We start from the raw sequence: 19,106 nt of genomic DNA, 5'->3' as shown, positions 1-19,106 counted from the left end.
TTTGAAGATGGGATGTGTTAGAGAAGAGAATGCACAGGCCTGGTGCACGTCCACCATAAACCTGGATAGTCCAGATTAGGGCTGGATAAGCATAGTTGAACAGACTCCCAAGCCTTGAGAAATTAAGCCAGTACTAACAATATTTGCTAAACACTAGAGGATTTCAAAGCTTTCAGTGGGATTTTGTGCCGACCCTCATTGCTGGCAGCAAAGATTTGGGAAGAGCAATTCTACCATTGCCTCAGAGGTCATGATTAAAAGTGATATTTGATTTGCATTTATCCCTGAATCACAGCTTGGCTTTCACAGATCATTTTTAACACAAAGGGGACGACATAAAGGTAAGTTACCAGGGCATCATGTCTTCAGTTCTCCCCCTTAATCTAATACTTTGCTTTTTATCCTCTGATCCACTCACAGATGCTTTCCCTTTTGTTCTCATCTTGGCTGCCTCCGCAAATAGTTTAACCTTTTACAGCATAAATTTCTCCTTCCAACCTTATTCATGATCTTTCTTCCTTTCTCTCCCTCTCACATTTTTCATCTCTCTCCCTCCCCATCCCCCACAGAAAAGCTCTTCAGTTTCCCTTTGTCAGATAAAAACAAATTCCATCAAGCTGAAAATGGAACATGAATGACCAAAGCACTGTCTCTGATCTTGGAGAGCCTGCTTTTGAGAGCTGCTATCTTCTACTCTTCCTATGGATCTCGGTGGGAGCTGCAGGTGCTCAGCACCTCACAGGATCAGGCCAAGAGTTTCAAATGCTAGTACCTTACAAACTGCTTAGTATTTGTCTGGCAGCACCCACAGTAACTTAGGAACTTCTCCGTTTCCCTGTAAATACCATGTAATCTTTGCTATTTTCCAGTCACAGCTGCTTCCCCCTTTTCTTCGCAGGAAGGAGAGAGGAAGACACTCCAAGCTCACCCATTTGTTTTCCGCCTCACCCTCTTTTTCTATTTTTTCAGTGGGAAAAAATCAGTGCTGGTGAAGGGATCTGCACTGACAGCCCTGAAGACTGAATCCCCTACTGAGCCATGGAACAGAGTCAGAATTTTTTTCACACCGTCTCATTGATAGGGCTCAAACCTGCCATGGTGGACCCACATCTAGGGATGAAAGCACAAATCAGTCTCCATGGTCCATGCTACTCTGGAGCCTCTTTGTTGCTGGGCCCCTGGATGGAGCCAAGACTCTTCACAGTCTGGCTTTGTCCCTCTCCTCCACAATTTGCGGGTCCTACATGCACATCTACTCACAGTAACACCTGTGCATAATCGATACAGAGAGAGTACATGCGATGTGGTGTAAAGATTTGGGGTGGGTGAAGCCAAAAGTGAGCTGGGCAGCTACTCTCAAGTGATTGTCACAAACTTTTGTATCCCCCACACAGCAACATGTCTTCTGTACACAGCATATATGTTACAGAGAAACTATTTTACAAAGCTTTTAAAAATTATGTGACTGTTTCCTACATCCCTATCTATAAAGACAGGCATCTTTGATACGATACAGCTGCTGAAGTCTCAAAAAGTTACCCTAAAATAGCTTTTCTATATAGAATGAAGCCATGGTTTTGAGAAACAGTATCACAAGGACCTACACCAGCAGAAGAGCAAGTGCTGTATATTCCAATGGGCAGCTTTTACAATGGTCTGTATCAGTGGTTCCCAAACTTGTTCTGCCACTTGTGCAGGCAAAGCCCCTGGCGGGCCGGGCTGGTTTGTTTACCTGCTGCATCTGCAGGTTCGGCCGATCACCCGCACTGCTTCCAGCGGCTCCCATTGGCCTGGAGCAGCGAACTGTGGCCACTGGGAGCCGTGATCAGCCGAACCTGCGGACATGGCAGGTACACAAACCAGCCTGGCCCACCAGGGGCTTTCCCTGCACAAGCAGTGGAACAAGTTTGGGAACCACTAATCTATATATAGCTTGAACTCCCATTGCTAGCATGCAGGGTCCTGAGGTATTAAACCTCAAACCTGTTCTCTTACAGATCACAGCCCTTTGACCAGTGTATTTGAAAATGGAAATAAGGAAACTTTTTGTAGCAGGTTTGTTTGTTGTTTTTTTAAATGCTGGGTCCCTGGAAGGTTAGAAGTCCAGTGGAAACAAGTTAGTGAGCAGTATTTCCCCCACAAAAGTGATTTTCTGTATAAAACACAATTATAAAAGTCTAAATCTTCACCTGGAGTACACTTTATCCAGTCAAAGAGCCTGCTGTGAAGGTATTTATTCTGAGTAACTGAATTGCAGCAGTTTGTTTTGGAAAAACAGATCTATTTAAATAGTTCCCTTCTCCCTCTGGTACTCTGCAGCTATGCCATGTACAGCTGTACTATGTAATTCTGTACGCCTATTAATTCCATTATTTCATTCTGTAACTTTGTTATTGAATCTGTACTGTGTTTTGTGATACTCTTGCATGAAAAATACTATGCAAAAAAAGTTGATGCTTATTTTTAAAAATAAGCATCTAAACAATTTATTTTCTTCTATCACTCCTCCTCTGAAGCAATAACTCTGAATTGACATGGCCATGGCTCCTCTTTTCATGATGTATACGGTACCATCCACATGCCTGACTTTTCTCACTTAGCTCTTTTCAGCCACAGTTGTCCAAGTACCTCACAAAACGAAGTTGTGACACTGTATTAAAGAAAAGTGACAATGTTTACACTAATGTGTCATCACTGATGTAGCACCCCTGTTGCACATTTGTGATAAATCTTGTACAAAATAGATTATGTAAGGTATCAATGGAGAAGTTATAGTCTGCTAAGTAGGACTATCCTAGTTATATGCATGAACTGTCAATGTATATGAAGTTACGAAACTTTGCTATGTTTTAGTAACAGAAACCTGTTGCCTTTCTTGGTAACACCCCAAGACAGGTTTACATCAAGGCTAGCCTGCCTGTTTGGTGGCCCATTAAGGACAATCAGCTCTTTCAGGGACCCCTTCCAAGGTCTCTTCTGGCAGCACATAGCCAATGAATACCTCATGACTCAGCAACGCACGTGACCAATGACTCCATGTTTGTGCCAGTAATTTTCTATGCACCTGGAATAAGAGGTATAAATTGTAGACATAATTCATGGTCTTCATTCCTGCTCCTCATCTCTGGACTTTGATTTCTAACAAAGGAAAGCTTTGAGCAAAGGACTGATGATCCCCAATCTTCACCCAATTCTTGGATGATCCAGAGAGACTTATTGAAAGCTAGCAGAATTACCATCACTGCTGTATCCTGACCTACAGACTCTGAAATCAATTGTAATGTATAGGATTCCTTAAATCAATTAATAACTCTTTAGTTTAGTTTACTAAAGGAATTAGCCATCAACATGATTTTTTGGGTAAGATCTGAACTGTGTATTGACCTGGGATGTTTGGCTGGTTCTCTGGAACTGGAAAACCTTATAAGTGGGGTGCTTTTAGTTTTAATAACCTTACATCACAAAAGTCCAGTTGTGTGGGTGGTGATAGCCAGCCTCTATTTTAGCTCCTTGTTAACTAGTATAGTGATACAGGAGCTCACTTTTGTTTTGGGGTGTGTCTGCCCTGTTTCCTACAGTCTGCCCTGAATTTGGCACTCTCAGCTGTGATCCAAACCAGGCACAGCAACAGAAGTATCTTTTTACAGGTGGGGAAACCAAAATAGTGAGGGGCGAAGTGATTTGCCCAAGGACACAAAGCAGGTGGCGGCAGAGTGAAGAATAGAATTGAACTGAGGTTTCCCAAGTTCCAGTTGTCAGAGCACTAGAAGCAAGAGGAAAGCAGAGCGTTAAAACAATGAGAAATGACAAAGCAGAAGAGATGACGAGACAAAGGAAAGATAAATGCATTTGGATGATCATTGTTAACAATGGCTGACAGATTACACCATTTGGTTCTGCTTTGTCTTTTCCTTTTGCATTTATGTTAAGAAGGTAGTGCTAGAGCAAAAAAATCAGTGGGTAGAAACTGGTGGAAAGTGGTGAATTTTGAAGAGGGATTTGAAGCATAAAGTCTCTTAGTGCACCTACACAGATGCACACAAAAGGCAACCTGGAGTTTCAGGTAGGAGATGGAGATGAGGAGAGCACTAAGGTGGAGGAGACAAGAACTGTGGTAGAGTTTCTTTTAAATAACCTTAATTCTGTAGAAGGCACCACCCTGCGGAGTTGCATGCACTGCATTTTTATCCCCATTTGTTTTTGCTTTTAACAGAATCCCTGGTTGTCAGAATGAAGCTGTCACTTCAACCAGCAGATGTTTTCATTCCGACCTCCACCCAACACTTATGACACAAGATTAAGAAAAACAGCTACCCTGAGCAGCCTGAGCTGGCGCATAATAAACGGTTTAACCCTGGATAAATCAGATGACAAGTGCGGGTGGCTTTGATTGAAATGACAAGGCAGTTTGTCACCAGTGTTCTGTCACAGAGATTGGTGGCACTAAAGTTTTCCGCTGAGTTGTGGGGAAAGCAACCAGACACTTGCATATTTCAGAAGCTGTGCATAACAAGAGACTGAAAACAAAGGGGTCAGCCTCCTCATTGGTGAAACCCCCTTCTCTGTACCAAAGGAGAGTCACCAGAGGAAGAGGCAGATAGCGCGAGTTATTTTAGCAAGAAAATGAAAACAACACCCTCGGAAAAGAAAGGACACCTTCCAGACGTATTGAGTATAGTTTGCCGTAGGCTGGCTCCTGGCTTTTGTCACTGTATTTGGCCATTTATCTTCCCTTCACCTTGTACTCCAGGCTTCAACCTCCTTCCTTACCTTAGGGACAAGTTTTGACCTTTGTTAGGTGTGTGTTGCTCCCATGGAATGACAATTTTATGTTGTGATTATTGGTAGTGTTATTAAATAGCACCCAGAGGCCCCATCAGAGATCAGGGTACATTGTTCTAGAACTCGTGTACACGCATAATAAGACAGCCCCTATCCCTAAAAATTTATAGTGCTGCACCTGCAAAGACTTATGCATCTGCTGAGCTGACCTGGTGTACGGCCCTGGCCAAGCCATTTCATTTCTCTGTGCCCGTTTCCCCGGCCGCCCTTTGTCACTTGCTTAAATAGGCTCCGATCCTGCAAAGTCTTAATACATCCATCTAATTTTAGGCTATGTAAAATCAACGGGGCTACTTACCATGTGACAAAGGTGGCGGGGGAAACAGACACAAAGAAATGAAGTTACTTGCCCAGATCAGTGGCGCAGTTGGGAATAGAGACTAGTTCTCCCAATTCAGTTCTCCAGCTGCTAGACCAAGAGAATTAATGGGACAACCCTTAACCTCATGTATAAATTCAGGGTTTCCACTATATGATTTTAAAGGTTGAGGCTTCACCATGCTTTCATTTTCAACACCGACCAGCACACACTTGGAAACCTCCCCAGTTCCTACCGTTAATTTAGCCAAACAATTCTTAAGTAACACATTTAAGATATTTGATTTCAGCCTCTCCCAATCTGGAAGAAATTCAGATGATGATAATGAGATGCCTCCTATTGCTCTATAGTCCTTTTCAACACCTTGAAAAAAATCCTACTATTCACTTAAATTTCATGACATATTGTGAAAGAATACACCCCTGTATGCACACCCTATTGTAATCTTTGTACAAAGTATGCCTTGTAAGGTATCATATGAAAACGCAATTTGCTGGTCAGTATTGTCCTGACAAAAATGTGTCAGCATTGTATGTTAATTTATAAGATTCCCCCGTATGATGTTAACACATGTTCCAAACCCCACAGCCCTGCCCAAGCAGAAGTTGGCAAACAGGTCTGTCCTAAACAAAGGACTATGTGCTTGCCTTAATTTTCATTTAAGCAGTATACAGAGTCATCAAGCAGGAAAGGAAAACAAAGAAAGGGCAAATAAATGGGGGAAAAAAGCCCATCAGGGAATATCCTTCCACATAGACTGTCTCCTGGGTCTCAGCTGGAAATATTTTTTCAAGAGAGGGACTGAAACTATAAAAAGGAGGCACAGGCATCCCTCTCTCTCTCTCTCTTCCTGACCACCTCATTCTCTGCACCTTTTGAGGACAAAAGAAAACAGACATTGAACTCTGCGGTGGGAGAGAGGTCAGTAGTCTGCTGGAGCATATGGTGAGAAGTTTGCTTTGCAACTAAAATAGTTTAAGTAGATACTAGTAAGTGTTTTATATTTATTTCTGACTTATGTCTCATTACGTGTGCTCACTTAAAATCTCTTTGTACTTAGTAAACATGTTTGACTGTTTTATCTTATCCAGTGTGTTTAAGTTGAAGTGTCTGGATAACTCCATTTAAGATAATACACTGGCATATTATACCCTTAAAGAAATAACAGACTTAATATATTTGTACTGTCTAGCAGAGGACTGGGCAATGCAAAACACACATTTCTGTGGGAAATTGCAGAACTGGGCCTATGTTGGGGTCACCCTGTGGTATAACCCAGGCTGGCAGGAGCCAGGGTGTAGTTGGCAGGTTGCAGTTACACACCTTCAGGGTGTGGCTTGCATGCAGTTTAGCTGTTTGTGAGTGACCCATGTGGGAGCTACCACAACAAGGCACCCAAGGTTTCAGGGCAGGGGTGACAGCCTCCCACTAGTCTGGATTGTGTCCTGGTATGTCACACACATTCCAACTCTTTGACTAACTCAGACACCCACCACCTTCCTGCTCCTTGTTGGAGATTGGTAACAGGCCTGGTCAGCATTTGTTACCCTAGCATTAATACTGATATGGTCTCTAATTTGATACAGATGTGACACCCAGACCTGTAGCAGCTCCTTTAGTGTGGCAGGGATAGGTTGGCCCTGAATATTTTGCCCAAAGGTTATGTTTATGCTTAGTGTTTCTGCACATCAACTCTGACTGCATACGGTCAGCCTCCGATGGAGGGCGAGGAAGTTGAGGGTGACCAGCAGGGCCTCAGCAGCACATTTGGTGAGGGAGCAGTTCTGCCAGGGGAATGGTTGGGCTTCTTCCAACTCTCTATGAACCCCCCACGTTCTATGGTATTTCCCAATAATGCTAATCCCCAGGGGTGGTATTACATGGCCAGAACTCCGAAACAGAGGCCAACTCCCAATTGCCCTTGACAGGATGGTTTGACAGAGACCTTGAGGCTTCAGGGTCTTAGTTTCCCATCCAACTTTGGCTTTCCCATGACAAAGCAGCATTTAGTCCCTGGTTATTAGTGTTCATTAGAGCCTTGTATCTGACATCAGATAGGACTTTCCCCTCCCAGAATCCCTCTTCCTGCTTTACCATGGTATCTGACTGACGTGTCTCATTTACTTCCTACCTCCAAACCCCTCCAGGTGTCATTTGGACACATTCCCTTTCCAGCTATTTATCTGTCTTACTACTGTATTCCCTCTTAATCTCAATAGATGCTCATTCTATTGCCCACCCTCCCCATCAACCCAACATGTAGATTTAACTAGCATCTCATCTCCTTTCACCTCCAAGCACTGTAAATAGATCACTTACAACCCTGCCCCAACTTCCTCTCCTTTAACACTGCCTTGGATCCCCTATCTCCAAGGTTTCCAAAGGCCCCTTTCCTTGCCAAGGTGTCGTGATGGTTCTCCTTGATCTTTCTGCAGCTTTCAATACAGTTGATCACTCTCCTCTTCAAACACCTAAGTCCTCCCTTAGTTCTGCTCCCTTAATGACTACTCTTTTTCTTTTTTTTACTTTTACTTTCAGTGGTGGTTCCTCCTTTTCCCCTTAAATTTTAGACACTTGTTAATTTTTCCTAATACCACAATTGCACTGCATATTTTTGTCAGTTTGCCGGCATCAGTGGCTTCAGGTGAACGCATCTTCAACGTGTTGAAGCAGGTAAAGAACTATCACCATTCAACTATGGGACAACAGGGTCTGAATGGGCTTGCCATGCTTAACATCAACTGTGACATTGCACAAAATCTAGATTTTTCCCTCAATAATTAGTGCATTTGCAAAGAAAAAGACTAGAAAAGCATTTGTTAAATAAAAAAAAATTGTTCAAATTAGGCCTCACTTTTTTTGGTTCCTTATTTTGTTTTCACGTGTTGTCATTTTTTATTTTTATTATGGCTAGGGGCCTCAAAAGCTGGAAGTGGCCCAAAACTCTCTGGATCTCTGCAAGGGTCTGGTGCTTGCGAAGCACTGAGTTCTTGAGAAGCCAGACAAACAAACACTCGATAAATGCAAAGTAATGTTAAGTGTCAAGCATGGAATCATAGAAACACACGACCACACTGTGAGGGGGAGAAGAAAACCCGATTATAAGATGGCCGTTTCTAAATCCTGCACTAGAACACAGTTCATTCTTGCAGTGTAGATGGTGCCAAGCCATGTTCCCAAATCATGTGACAGCCCAGCTGAAGTGAAAGGCTATAGCATGGTTCAGGGGTATGGTTAAGACACAGTTCAGTACTGTCTATGCTGCAAGACCAAATTGTGCTTTAGCCACATTGTAACTGGGTGTCCCTACATGGTTGATTTTGCAATGTAGATGTGGCCTCTCTCTTTGTCTATCTTCACAGTAGGGCCTAGTCAACACAGAGGTTTTCTCTGAAGAACTCCCACATATTGTTGCAAGAATGGTGCAGCTCTCCACAGGTTCTAGCAATGGTAGAACAGTGTCATGGTCCAGCCACCAGCATTTTAACCCCTATTGTTTAGACCTGTTCAGATGAGGACTAGTTGAAGTTAGTTAAAGCAGCACCAGTGGAAGATTTTCCCAAGAAGAAGTGTACATCGTTGCAGGATTTACTGGCTACAGTATTTGTAGCTATAAAGGTTCTATGGTGGTTTCTTCGCCTAGCATGAGCAAGAGTTCATCCTCTCCAGAGAGCCAACCCTTATTAACACCTTTACACAGTCAACAGCATGGTTACAGCCAGCATTCCCATCTATGTACAACTGTGTGGTCACAGAATTCTCCAGCTGTAAGAACCACTCCCCCCAGTTATGTTTCTTGCCCTTTAGTTTAAGAAAAATCTTCTTACCTGAACAGAGTGTAAATTGATACAGCATTCCGTCTTCCTGAACAAGCAGCCAGCCTGAAACCATAGCCTTGAGGCATGAACTACTCCCATTCATCCCAATGGAGATATTAACATTGAAACCTAATAGCAATTTCGATGTTAACATTGTTAACTCTTTCAATGCTAATCATTTTGTTAGTCATTCAGCTAACATACTTATCCATCATGGTTACATTCGAGAGCAGATATTGCAGAGGAGGGCATTGGGGAGATACATTAGGGCTACTGGCTTCTGTCAGTATGTGGAGTGGGTTACTAGGAGTTTGAGTCCCTTTCTCCCACTCCTCTGCCTAAACTTTGAAGTCGCTTTCATGTCTGCCTGCAAAGGGGACAGGGAAAAAGCACTGCAGAGATGATGCATCTAAAAATCTTCAAATGCCTCATCTGTTTCTCTCCCTTGCCTGGGTGCACCCTATCCTGTTATTAAAACCTCTCATCTTCCACTCCCACTCCACATCATTTTCTACAGTGCAGTTCTTCATAGATTGTCAGTACAAGATTCTGCAGCATGCTAAAATTGGAAAATTTTGGGTAGAGACATTCCAAAATGGAGATTTTTTATTGACATAATAAATACAGAGCAGTGCACTTATATCATTCCTTTCTATTTTAATAAAACAAACGCTGCTTTGAATTTAATTGTAGCTGCCACAGACAATATCACTCTACTGCAGACTTCAGCTTTGCTATGCTGCAGAATATAGGGCCAGTGCATCACAGAGCACATAGTTATAACATTGAGAGCCCATTTAGACCAGACAAAAAATCCCCACCTCCACCATTTGGGGAAAACATGTGAGAGGGCTGCTAGCAAGACTTGTGTTTAAATTTGGTTGTAGCTAACACAGCTCTGCTCTCCATGTTAATAGGCATGCGTGTGCATGTGTGTGTGTGTGTGTGTGTCTCAGGTTCTTCTGTCTCTCTGCCTCAAATTTCCAGCTACAAAGCTTTGTGCTCTCAGGATGAACCAGAGGCTCTGACTAATTGGCTATTTTTCCCTTTTTTTTTTTTTTTTTTTTTTTTTAAATATTTCAGCAAGCTCTTTCTCCATAAAAACAAAATTGCTGCCAAGTATAGTGCCAGGTTTTAGGTACTGGGATGCACAAAGCCAATTAAAAGACAATAAAAGCATCTATTGAGGGAACAAGAGGACAGAACAGAAGCCAAGCGTCGCAAGAAAAACCAGGAGCATCTTCTTTTCACCAAAGCTATCACCTACCTATTCTCACTTTCATGTACTTCCCCTACAAAATGCTCTGTATAATCTAATGAAATACATTCTAGCAACAAATATATTAAGTCTCATGACACCCTGTGGGGTAGGCAAATACCATATTATATTCCTTTTACTGTCACGCAGTTTTATTTGCAGCTCTGCCACTGCAAGATGTGAAGCAAGCTGTTTGAACTCTGTGTGTCCATTTACCTACATGCAGAACAGGGACAATAATGCTAACGTTGACTGCACAGAGAGGCTGTAATTCCAAAATAAACCTTTATCACAAGTCAAGGCTAAAATACACATCCCTTAAATAAGAAATAGACTTTCAACATTGCTTAGACTTCTGAAGTTTGACAAACTTGTGGTTGTGAATGTCAAGAAATTTGGAGTTAAGGTTCCACAGACAAACATAATTCTGTTCCATGCCTGTAACATTGTGACCTGGTCTACATTACAAAATTAAACTGCATCTGAACATGTTTTTTCAGCAATCACGTTAGCTGTCTAGGTGAACGCAGTTCAGTAGCCTGTTTGTCCTGGTTTCCAGGGCTTTGGAACTGTGCTCCGTGCTCTGCTCCAGCTCCAGGCAAAAACCTGCAGCTCCACTGCTCCAGAGCTGCTCCGTGCTTCAGCTCCAGGCTCCGCTCCAAAGCCTGACCAGGAAACAGTGTTGAACCCTCATTCAGCTAACGTGATGGTTACCAAGAGGATTTGGTTACAGTACAATATTGTAGCATAGACCAGACCAGCAAATCATTCGTATACCGAAGATACACATTAAGTATTTCAACAACTTTCCAAATCTTTAAAATTCTTAACAATAAAGGTATATGCACAAGTCAACTCTGTTCCATATGTGGACCAGATAAAGTAAAATGGTAGTTAGCCTAACATTTGGGGGTCTGTGGCTACTATTTGTAAAGTTGACAAGGTTAAAGTAAATATCTTTATGTGGGTAGCTGGGTCTTTGAAAAGTATAGGGACGTTTCTATACGTAGGTGGGTGGATAGAAGAGATGTTAGCAGACTGTTGGAGAGCGTAAGTGGTGTTGTTTTCTTTATTATAGTGAGAAGGTGGGTTGGGAATGGACAGGTCTTTGATGTGTGTACAGAGAATAAGAGGTGAGAAGCTGTAGCTGGTTCAAAAGGGAGCAAGAATTGGAGGCGGCGTGTGTAGTGGGTGGATGGTGGCCACATCAGTCTGTAAAGGGTGGGGTGAAACAAAAGGGAGCAGGTGACATTGAAAATACAGAAAAGGTAGACTGCATGGATGTCAGGATAATTCAGGGATGTAAGTGTAGGGTGGTTAGGGAAAGATTTAGGTTGTTTGCTGATTTGCACCCCTGGATTTCTTGACTTTCAAATAGTCTCCTTTTGATTAATACAAAAATCATTATATCATTTCTTAGGCTTGCAGAAGATGGGCAGAGGATTCTGCTGCTACATGCCTCTTCCATGCAGAGGATTGGTGGTGATGTTTACATCACCTCACATCCCCATTAGTGGGAGGGCTAATATACAGCAGCAGTGTCTGAGGGGACCCAACTGAGACAAGACGTGCAAGGGAAGGGAGGCAGAGGAGGAATAGAGAAAGAAGCAGCAGTAGCGGTAGCCTCTGAGCAAGGTGAACAGAACTAACAGTGAACTGGTGCTCCGCTTCTCTGGGCACCAGCTGGGAGGTAATTGCTCTCCCCCTGCCAATGTTTTCTCGCATTAGGGCAGATGTGAGAGATGTGATGGCAAGGTGCCAGCAGATATTACACTACTTCACTAAGCATGTACATGTATGGTATTATACAACACCTGCTAAGAAGCACTTATGTTCCTAGGGGGGAAAAAATATGAAAAATTGACCGTGGGGGACGGAAGAGGATTTGCTTCTAAGTTTCTGTCTACACAGCAGCTGGAGGGGCGATTCCCAACATTCACGGACAGACATACTAGCTCTGCTCAAGCTAGCCTGCTAAAATAGCAGTATAGCCATGGTGGTAAGGGTGTCAGCTCAGGTTAACTGCCCAAGCATATATGCAGGAAGTTGGGCAGGTTTGTGCTAGGCCAGCTAGCCCAAGCCGCCAACCCTGCTGCAGCAGCCACACTGTTATTTTTACCATGCTCCTTGCTGCTGCACAGACATACTCAATGCACTTCTGTGTTCACCTGCATATTTGCAGGCATGAGTTTAATAAAACATTTACATAGATCTACATCAGTAGATGTGCTTACACACACATGCAGTAGCTATTGGTGCATGTTTGCATATATGCCCCTAGATCTGCATGTGTTTACATGTGTGCAAGTACATGTGTATGTATGTAGTTTTATATCACGTGTACCTTTGCATGTGCATTCTTGAATGTTCGATACCTCCCAGATATACATGTTTCCTTACATATGTGCAAACTGAGTAGGTATCTCAAAATATACAGCTGTTGGAGGGCTAGCATTTTGATTAGTTGTATGCAAATTCCATTCAAATTATTACTTGCCTGGGGGATTCGCTTCCAGAATATTTCAGTTTTCTTCTCCTTCTCAGATTTAGCCCTCAAGGCCAGCAGGCAGAAAAAAATCCTTGGAAGAAAATCCCAAGTAGCTTTCGGTCAACACCGGACACCTCTTTGAGCACTTTCCGTTATCCCCTCAGTGTGAAAGACCCAGTGTATGGAACTTGGCTAAATCACAATACAGATATTACCCTGTACAAGTCATAAACATTCTGAACAAAAGCATGGCAGCCGTGTAGCTCCCCTAAGGATGCCTTGTTTCTGAGAAGCCAAGGAATCCAGAGTTCAAGTCTGAGCTGCTCTGTGCCTCAGGCAGCCGAGGCTACACATGTAGCAAATGAGTTGCAGTCAATTCCCAGCTGACGTTGGCATCATCATGCCTAGTAAATAGTTAATGCATGGGGCAGGCCCCCAGCAGTCAGAAGCTATTTTTCTGGGTGAAAGGGAACATGCTGCCATGGGGGGGCGAGGGGGAGAAAGAGAGAACTGGATGATAAAGGAGAGAGATGAATTTCTCCATCTACTGACATAGCAACATCTATAAAAAGGTTCAACAATTCAAATAATCCATATGCTCTAACTAGCCCAAATAAGAAATACAACCATTATAATCATCACACCACTGTGTGGGTGATTTTGCAGGAGCAGAGGGCAGCAAGACTAGCTGCACAAGACCATTAATATTATCACCATTTCTATTGCCCCAGCACTTAGAGGCCAACCAGGCTGGGCCCCAGTGGGCTAGGTCCTGTAGAAACATTTACAACGTGGCAGTCCATGCTTGCTGCATTCCATGAGGTAAAGTGTTCCCTGGATAAACAGAGAGTTCCGCATAAATAATACATATTTTGTACTTCTATAGCACCTTGCTTCGATGGGCTCAAAGTGCTCTACAAATATTAATTAACCCTCATAGCCTCACTGCACAGTAGGTAAATTATGCCTGTCTCTATACTAATTATTTTTACACATATCCCAACAGTTCAGTTTAACCTGGTGTGGTGGAGTTTTTTCTTTGCCGGGGGGAGGCGGAGTGTTCATTTCCCCAGTGCAGAGAAGGTTACTTTATAAGCAGTAAGACTATGGCAGCAACTTGCACACTTATGTAAGTGGGACAGTAGAAACAGCACATTTCATCAATGGTCTCAAAAATACTTTACAGAATTAATCAATCAATCCTCTAGCTACCCTTGTGAAGCAAATATTTATACCTACTTACAGGTGAATAAATTACTAATACAATGTAAATTCTTCAGGCAAATACTGTGTCTTCCTTTATTTTTGTAGAGGACCTAACATACTGTGGCCTTGATCTTAAAGGGAGCCTAGCCTGGACACTATCCTGGCAGAAACTACAAACACAATCCCATGATTTACTCAAGATCACAACAAGTCAATGACAGAATGAGGAACAGAACCCAAGTGTGCCAATTCCCAGTCCCCTGCTTTAGCCATTGAGCCACACTGCTTGCAATTAAGCCAAAGTTGCTTTGTGCAGCCATGGAGACAACAACAATCGTAAAGATTTTCTGCTCCTGGCTCAGATGATACCAGCTTTATGAGATGACAGTAGACCCCAATATTTAAACTTGAGAAGCATTCACAAAGAGGAATATTCAAAATTGAAACCTCTCCATTCATATGCAATCATTTCCAATATTTCAAGATTAATTTTCTAGCTAGACAGAACTGAAAGCATTACAAGAACCTTTAAAGAATAGTCAGCATTTCAGTGGAGGCAGAATAATTAAGAATATGGCAGCATATTAGAAAACACAGAACTGAGTTTCCTTAGGAAAAGGACATTAAATAATTTGAATGTAGATGAAACTGCAGGAGCAGGCTAGAAAGGGAGAATTCTAGATCCAGGGGAACTTCACCCATCCAAGATCTCCAGAAGGAAATTAAGTTAAAGCATTACAACTGCACAACATGCTTCCATTGACTGATCACACCCTGTTATGAGAGGAGAATACTGTTTCTACCTGCTTACCATCATTTTCAAATGAACTCTTTCACTGGTGTCACAGTCATCACTCAATGGTAAGCATCTCCAACATTTAAACAATCAAAAGGATATTTAGAGCTATTTAGGCTACAAACTCATAAAAGCAGAGACCCAGTCTTCATATCTAGCTATAGCAATTTATATATGGCAATTTATAAATCAAGTTGTTAGTGATATGCAAATTATAATGAGGAATAGCATAGCAAACAGTTTCTTACTTTTAGATAATACTTTTAATCCCAAAGGAGTTTACAAGTAATCTACATGGGCAGGGGGAGGGGAGAAAATCACTTCTTCCACCACTAGGGTCAGACTAGAAGATACAGGCAGTCCATCCCAGCCATTGTTACAAGCAGCTCAGGGAATATTTTTAGGGCAGCACTATTTTATTTTTTGGGAGGGTAAGTGGAGAAAAGATTTGGGCTTTCCCCAAGAAAGCAATTCATTGGAGCCCCTATACACTTTTAATTCTCCAAGGGAAATGTAAGTAAATAATACTAATTTGTACATTTCATTGTAATATTAGAGCACCTAGTTCACTATATATAACAAAAGAACAAACCACTTTAACTTACTAGGTTTCCTTTCTTGGATTTGTTCTTCTTGCTCTCTTTCTTCCTCCTCCTCCCCAAGTTCTTTTCCTTTCCTTTTATGATAGATGCTGGAATCATTTCCCCCTCAGACTAGCTTTTCAGCTACAATAAAATTATTGTTTTCTTCCTACAAGTTCTATTTCTTCATCTTTCCCCTGTTTTTTCATCTTTTCTCTTCCTTCTGCTTTTCCATATCATTGTGATCATTCCCTCTTTCTACAATACTCTAAACCTACTTTTCTTTTTCCCACACACACTCTTGCATTGTGCCCCTTTAACCTCTTAATTCCTGTTTACTGACATGCCACACAGCTGCCCATGCTTATCCGGTGACACGCCTGCACCTCATATCCACTCACACTCACTAAAACTGCTTGCCTTATCCACCACACAGAGAAGGGGTGGGGAGAAGACAGACAGTTTAATAGGACTCTGCTTTCATAGCCCTGATGGAAGTAGAACCTCTGCTATTCACAGAGGATGTCTCCTAGCTTGCATCACCAACACAAGCAGTAGCACAAGTATTAGAATTTGGAACTATCTATATATAGGAGGCAATGTAGTTTGATCACGAGGCATAGGCCTGGGAATTAGAAGATGTGGGTTTTATTCCTAGTTCTTCTGGTGACTTTGTGTAAGTATTTGCCTCTCCCCTCCCTCCCCCCCCCCACTTCCAATATGGGAAGATGAAATGATATTTCTTTTCCTTTGTATGGCTGGAAAGCCCTAAATAAGGGTTAGGCACTTTACATATGGGCATGGTAGCTTGGAGGAAACTCCCTTTCTGGGGACCTGATCTGTGGCTCTTCCCCTAATCCTGCCTGCTGATGAGCCTGGAGGAATTTCTTGTGTTGCATTTAAAATGGGAAAAGGCAGCAGGCCCAATTGCTACTTGTATTACACTACTGCCTTGAAACTGCAACTGAGATTAGGGCCCCCTCTTGCTGGGCACTGTACAAAGTGTGAGAGACAGCTGCAAAAAGCTTACAGCCTAAATAGGCAGATAGGTATGAGAGAGAGGCAGCATTATCCCCATTTTACACAGGGGGAACTGAGGCACAGATAGATTAAGTGACTTGGTTGCACAGAGTCTATGGCAAAGCCAGGAACTGAATCCCAAGCTTTTGACTCCCAGGGCGTTTTCTCCAATAAAGCCCACTACTCTTATCAGGAGACTTGCAGCTGCCCAAAACTGCCAGATTAGAGAGGTGGGCACCCAGTTCTGTTGCTGCTGCAACACGCTTCTCAGGCAGTGTTCTAATTTCAGAGTGTGTGCAACCTCCCTCTGTCCCTCCCTGTCATCTGTATCCCTTGGGGACTAGAGCTGGCTTGGACTCTATCACTTTCCCCTAATCCTTCTCCAGTGCCTCTGCATCTCACAGTAGTTTGGAAAACTGGGCCTAGGTGATCAAGTGATGAGCAAGTATGGCTTCAGGAGTGGAAAGATTAGGGTTCAGTAACAGCTAACCACATGGCAGCAATATTCATATTTCTGTTGTACCGCAAGTGGGAGAGAACAGCAGCTATCCTGTGGCCCATTCCAGAACCTCCCACATGCAAGGGCCTGGCTTGATGAAATGCAGTCAATTCTGAAGTGCAGGGCAGATATCAGTGGAAAGGGAAATTTTGGGGCAAAGGCACTGGGGGGGGGGGGAACTATCCTTACCCAAAGGATATACAGAACTGGCAAGACTGTGGTGTCATACCTCTTGTCTGAAAGAACAAAACCAAAATGCATGGTTTCACTCACACACCTTCTGGCTGTGGTTTTCTGTCCCATCTTGTGGCACTGAGACCACTTAAACAGAAAGAGAAAATAAGTCTGCTTTACGGCCTTAGCTAACAGCCAATTGGCTTTTCGCTCATGCAGTAGAGGCTTATGCACTGAGGTTCCAGGTTCAATCCTGCCTGCTGACAACCGGGGTCTGTTGGTGTTACAAGTGGGGGCTTGTCTGGGATTTCACCTGGAAGACTCCAAAGCTTGGGACATGCTTCCTCAGCTAGTTGAAGTATGTAACCCACACAAATTCTGGGTGTGGTGTTCTGGCCCATCTAGTGGCAGCAAGACCACGTAGAGAGAGGTAAAATGAGTCTGCTCTACAGCATTAGCTAACAGCCAGTTGGCTTTTAGCGCATGTGGTAGAGGCTCATGCACTAATTTCTAGAAGTCCAGGGTTCGATCCCATCTCCCAACATCTGGGGTCTGTTGGCGTTACAATGGTCCTCAATTAATCTACTTTGGAAGGAACTAAACTAATCCTGCTGGGGTTTGAACCTGTAGTTCCTGATCTAACAAATATAGGTATTTAAAACCTAATATGTAAACTACTAAGTGATCACTTTGAGCAAACAGGCCTGTGGCTTCAATACCTAAAAAGAACAACACGAGAGAAAGGGGGCAAACCTGCCAGCTACTTCTTCGCAGCTGAGAGAGATAAAATCAGATAAAAACGTCTTGGAAAAGATGTTACAGGAAGATAGGTTTACATCTGACACTTGTTTTAAGAGAATTATAAAAGTAGAATCATGTGAAGCCTGAAAATCTGTTACTGTTCTTCAGCCAATGCAGACATACCGAACCACAGCAACAACAAATACATTTTAGCAATGTTGGGTCTGAATGCAGGTTAGTAAAATAACAGCTGAGATTATTCAAACTAAGAGATTAATTTAGCTGTATGAACAGGTTGGCAACAGAGAATTCCAGTTCTGTCCACTTCACATAAGCTCTGGCCACCTCAAATGCTAAAGCAGGTGATCAAAGCAATGTAGCCAACTCTCTTGATTTTATTGTGAGTCCCATGATATTTGATGGTTTATTAAAGCCACAACTCCTGGAGACAAGTGGTTATGTGAGAATCTCAGCTTTCATTAAAAAGTTATGTAAGTTCCTAGCTCTCATGATTACAAAAAAAAAAAAAAGCTTGAAGATGTGACCTAAATGAACCCTACAGACTCAAAACCAGAAGGCAAATAAAGAACCTTATATTTATTTATTTCTAAAACTTCATACATTTAAAGCCAATTTCATGAATTTCTGGGGCCTGACTCATGATTTTGGAATGGTTGGGGTTGGCAATAGTTTCAAAGCTATAAGCATTCCTCATCAAAACTTCCAGTCATACCCTGCGACACTGCTACTAATTGCTTGGGGAAACAGTTGTCTTAAACAAATTAATTTTTCCAAGCCGTCTCACAATCCCTCAAACAGAGGGGCTAAATGGGGTAGCAGTGTTTCCAGGAAAGCTGTACATGACTTACTCGGGGAGAAATGGGAGAATTTCCATTCTGGAGCAGCAAATCCTTATCTGGCTAAGGTACACACTGCCTACAATTGGTGCTGGGTTATAATTATACTAGAATGGTAACTGCCCAAGATATGTGGCTGACCATGACCGTCTACCATCACTTACCCACTCTAAGTCAAGCTACCCTACACTGGATTATGGGTGGGTGTTTCCCCCACCGTGTTTGATGCAATCCGGCTGTGCTCATATACAGGCAAAACTCTCAGTGATTTCCCACTAACTTTTAAGGACTACAGGGGATCAGGCTCTACTCTAAGAAGTCTCTGAATGTTATCTGTTCTTGCCGGGTCTTATATTAGCTGTGGAGGGTTGTTTTTTTTTAGTTCCGACCTTTTTTTCTGTCCCCCTGAGAAGCACAAGAACAGACATTTATTTGAAGCAGGGTTAGTAATACTCATAGGTCTATGTTTATTTTTAAAAGTGGTTACACTCAAATTGGCTTGTGAAA

The 19,106-nt window shown here is 42.6% G+C and overlaps 2 protein-coding genes across 5 annotated transcripts in view; one reads left to right on the top strand and one right to left on the bottom strand.

The window, feature by feature from the left end:
- The window catches only part of RCSD1 (RCSD domain containing 1), a 368,022-nt gene that overhangs the window by 248,655 nt on the left and 100,261 nt on the right, over positions 1–19,106 (top strand). The gene's annotated exons all lie outside the window — the stretch shown is intronic.
- Positions 1–19,106, bottom strand: part of CD247 (CD247 molecule) — a 79,966-nt gene that overhangs the window by 51,848 nt on the left and 9,012 nt on the right. Inside the window, exon 1 of one of the 4 annotated variants that reach the window (XM_032777416.2) lies at positions 15,333–15,859. The exons of 1 other annotated variant lie outside the window; for it this stretch is intronic. Coding sequence is in view for 2 of the 3 variants with exons in the window: in XM_075073027.1 (XP_074929128.1) it covers positions 8,989–9,082 (94 nt within the window). In the remaining variant the exon portion in view is untranslated. Of the gene's footprint in view, positions 1–8,988; positions 9,097–15,332; positions 15,860–19,106 lie in introns of those variants that run through there. 2 more of the 4 variants (XM_075073027.1, XM_075073024.1) reach the window with 2 other exon arrangements.

The sequence above is a fragment of the Chelonoidis abingdonii genome, chromosome 1 (genome assembly GCF_003597395.2).
Source record: "Chelonoidis abingdonii isolate Lonesome George chromosome 1, CheloAbing_2.0, whole genome shotgun sequence".
NCBI lineage: Eukaryota > Metazoa > Chordata > Testudines > Testudinidae > Chelonoidis > Chelonoidis abingdonii.
This window is presented reverse-complemented; position numbering and strand designations above follow the sequence as displayed.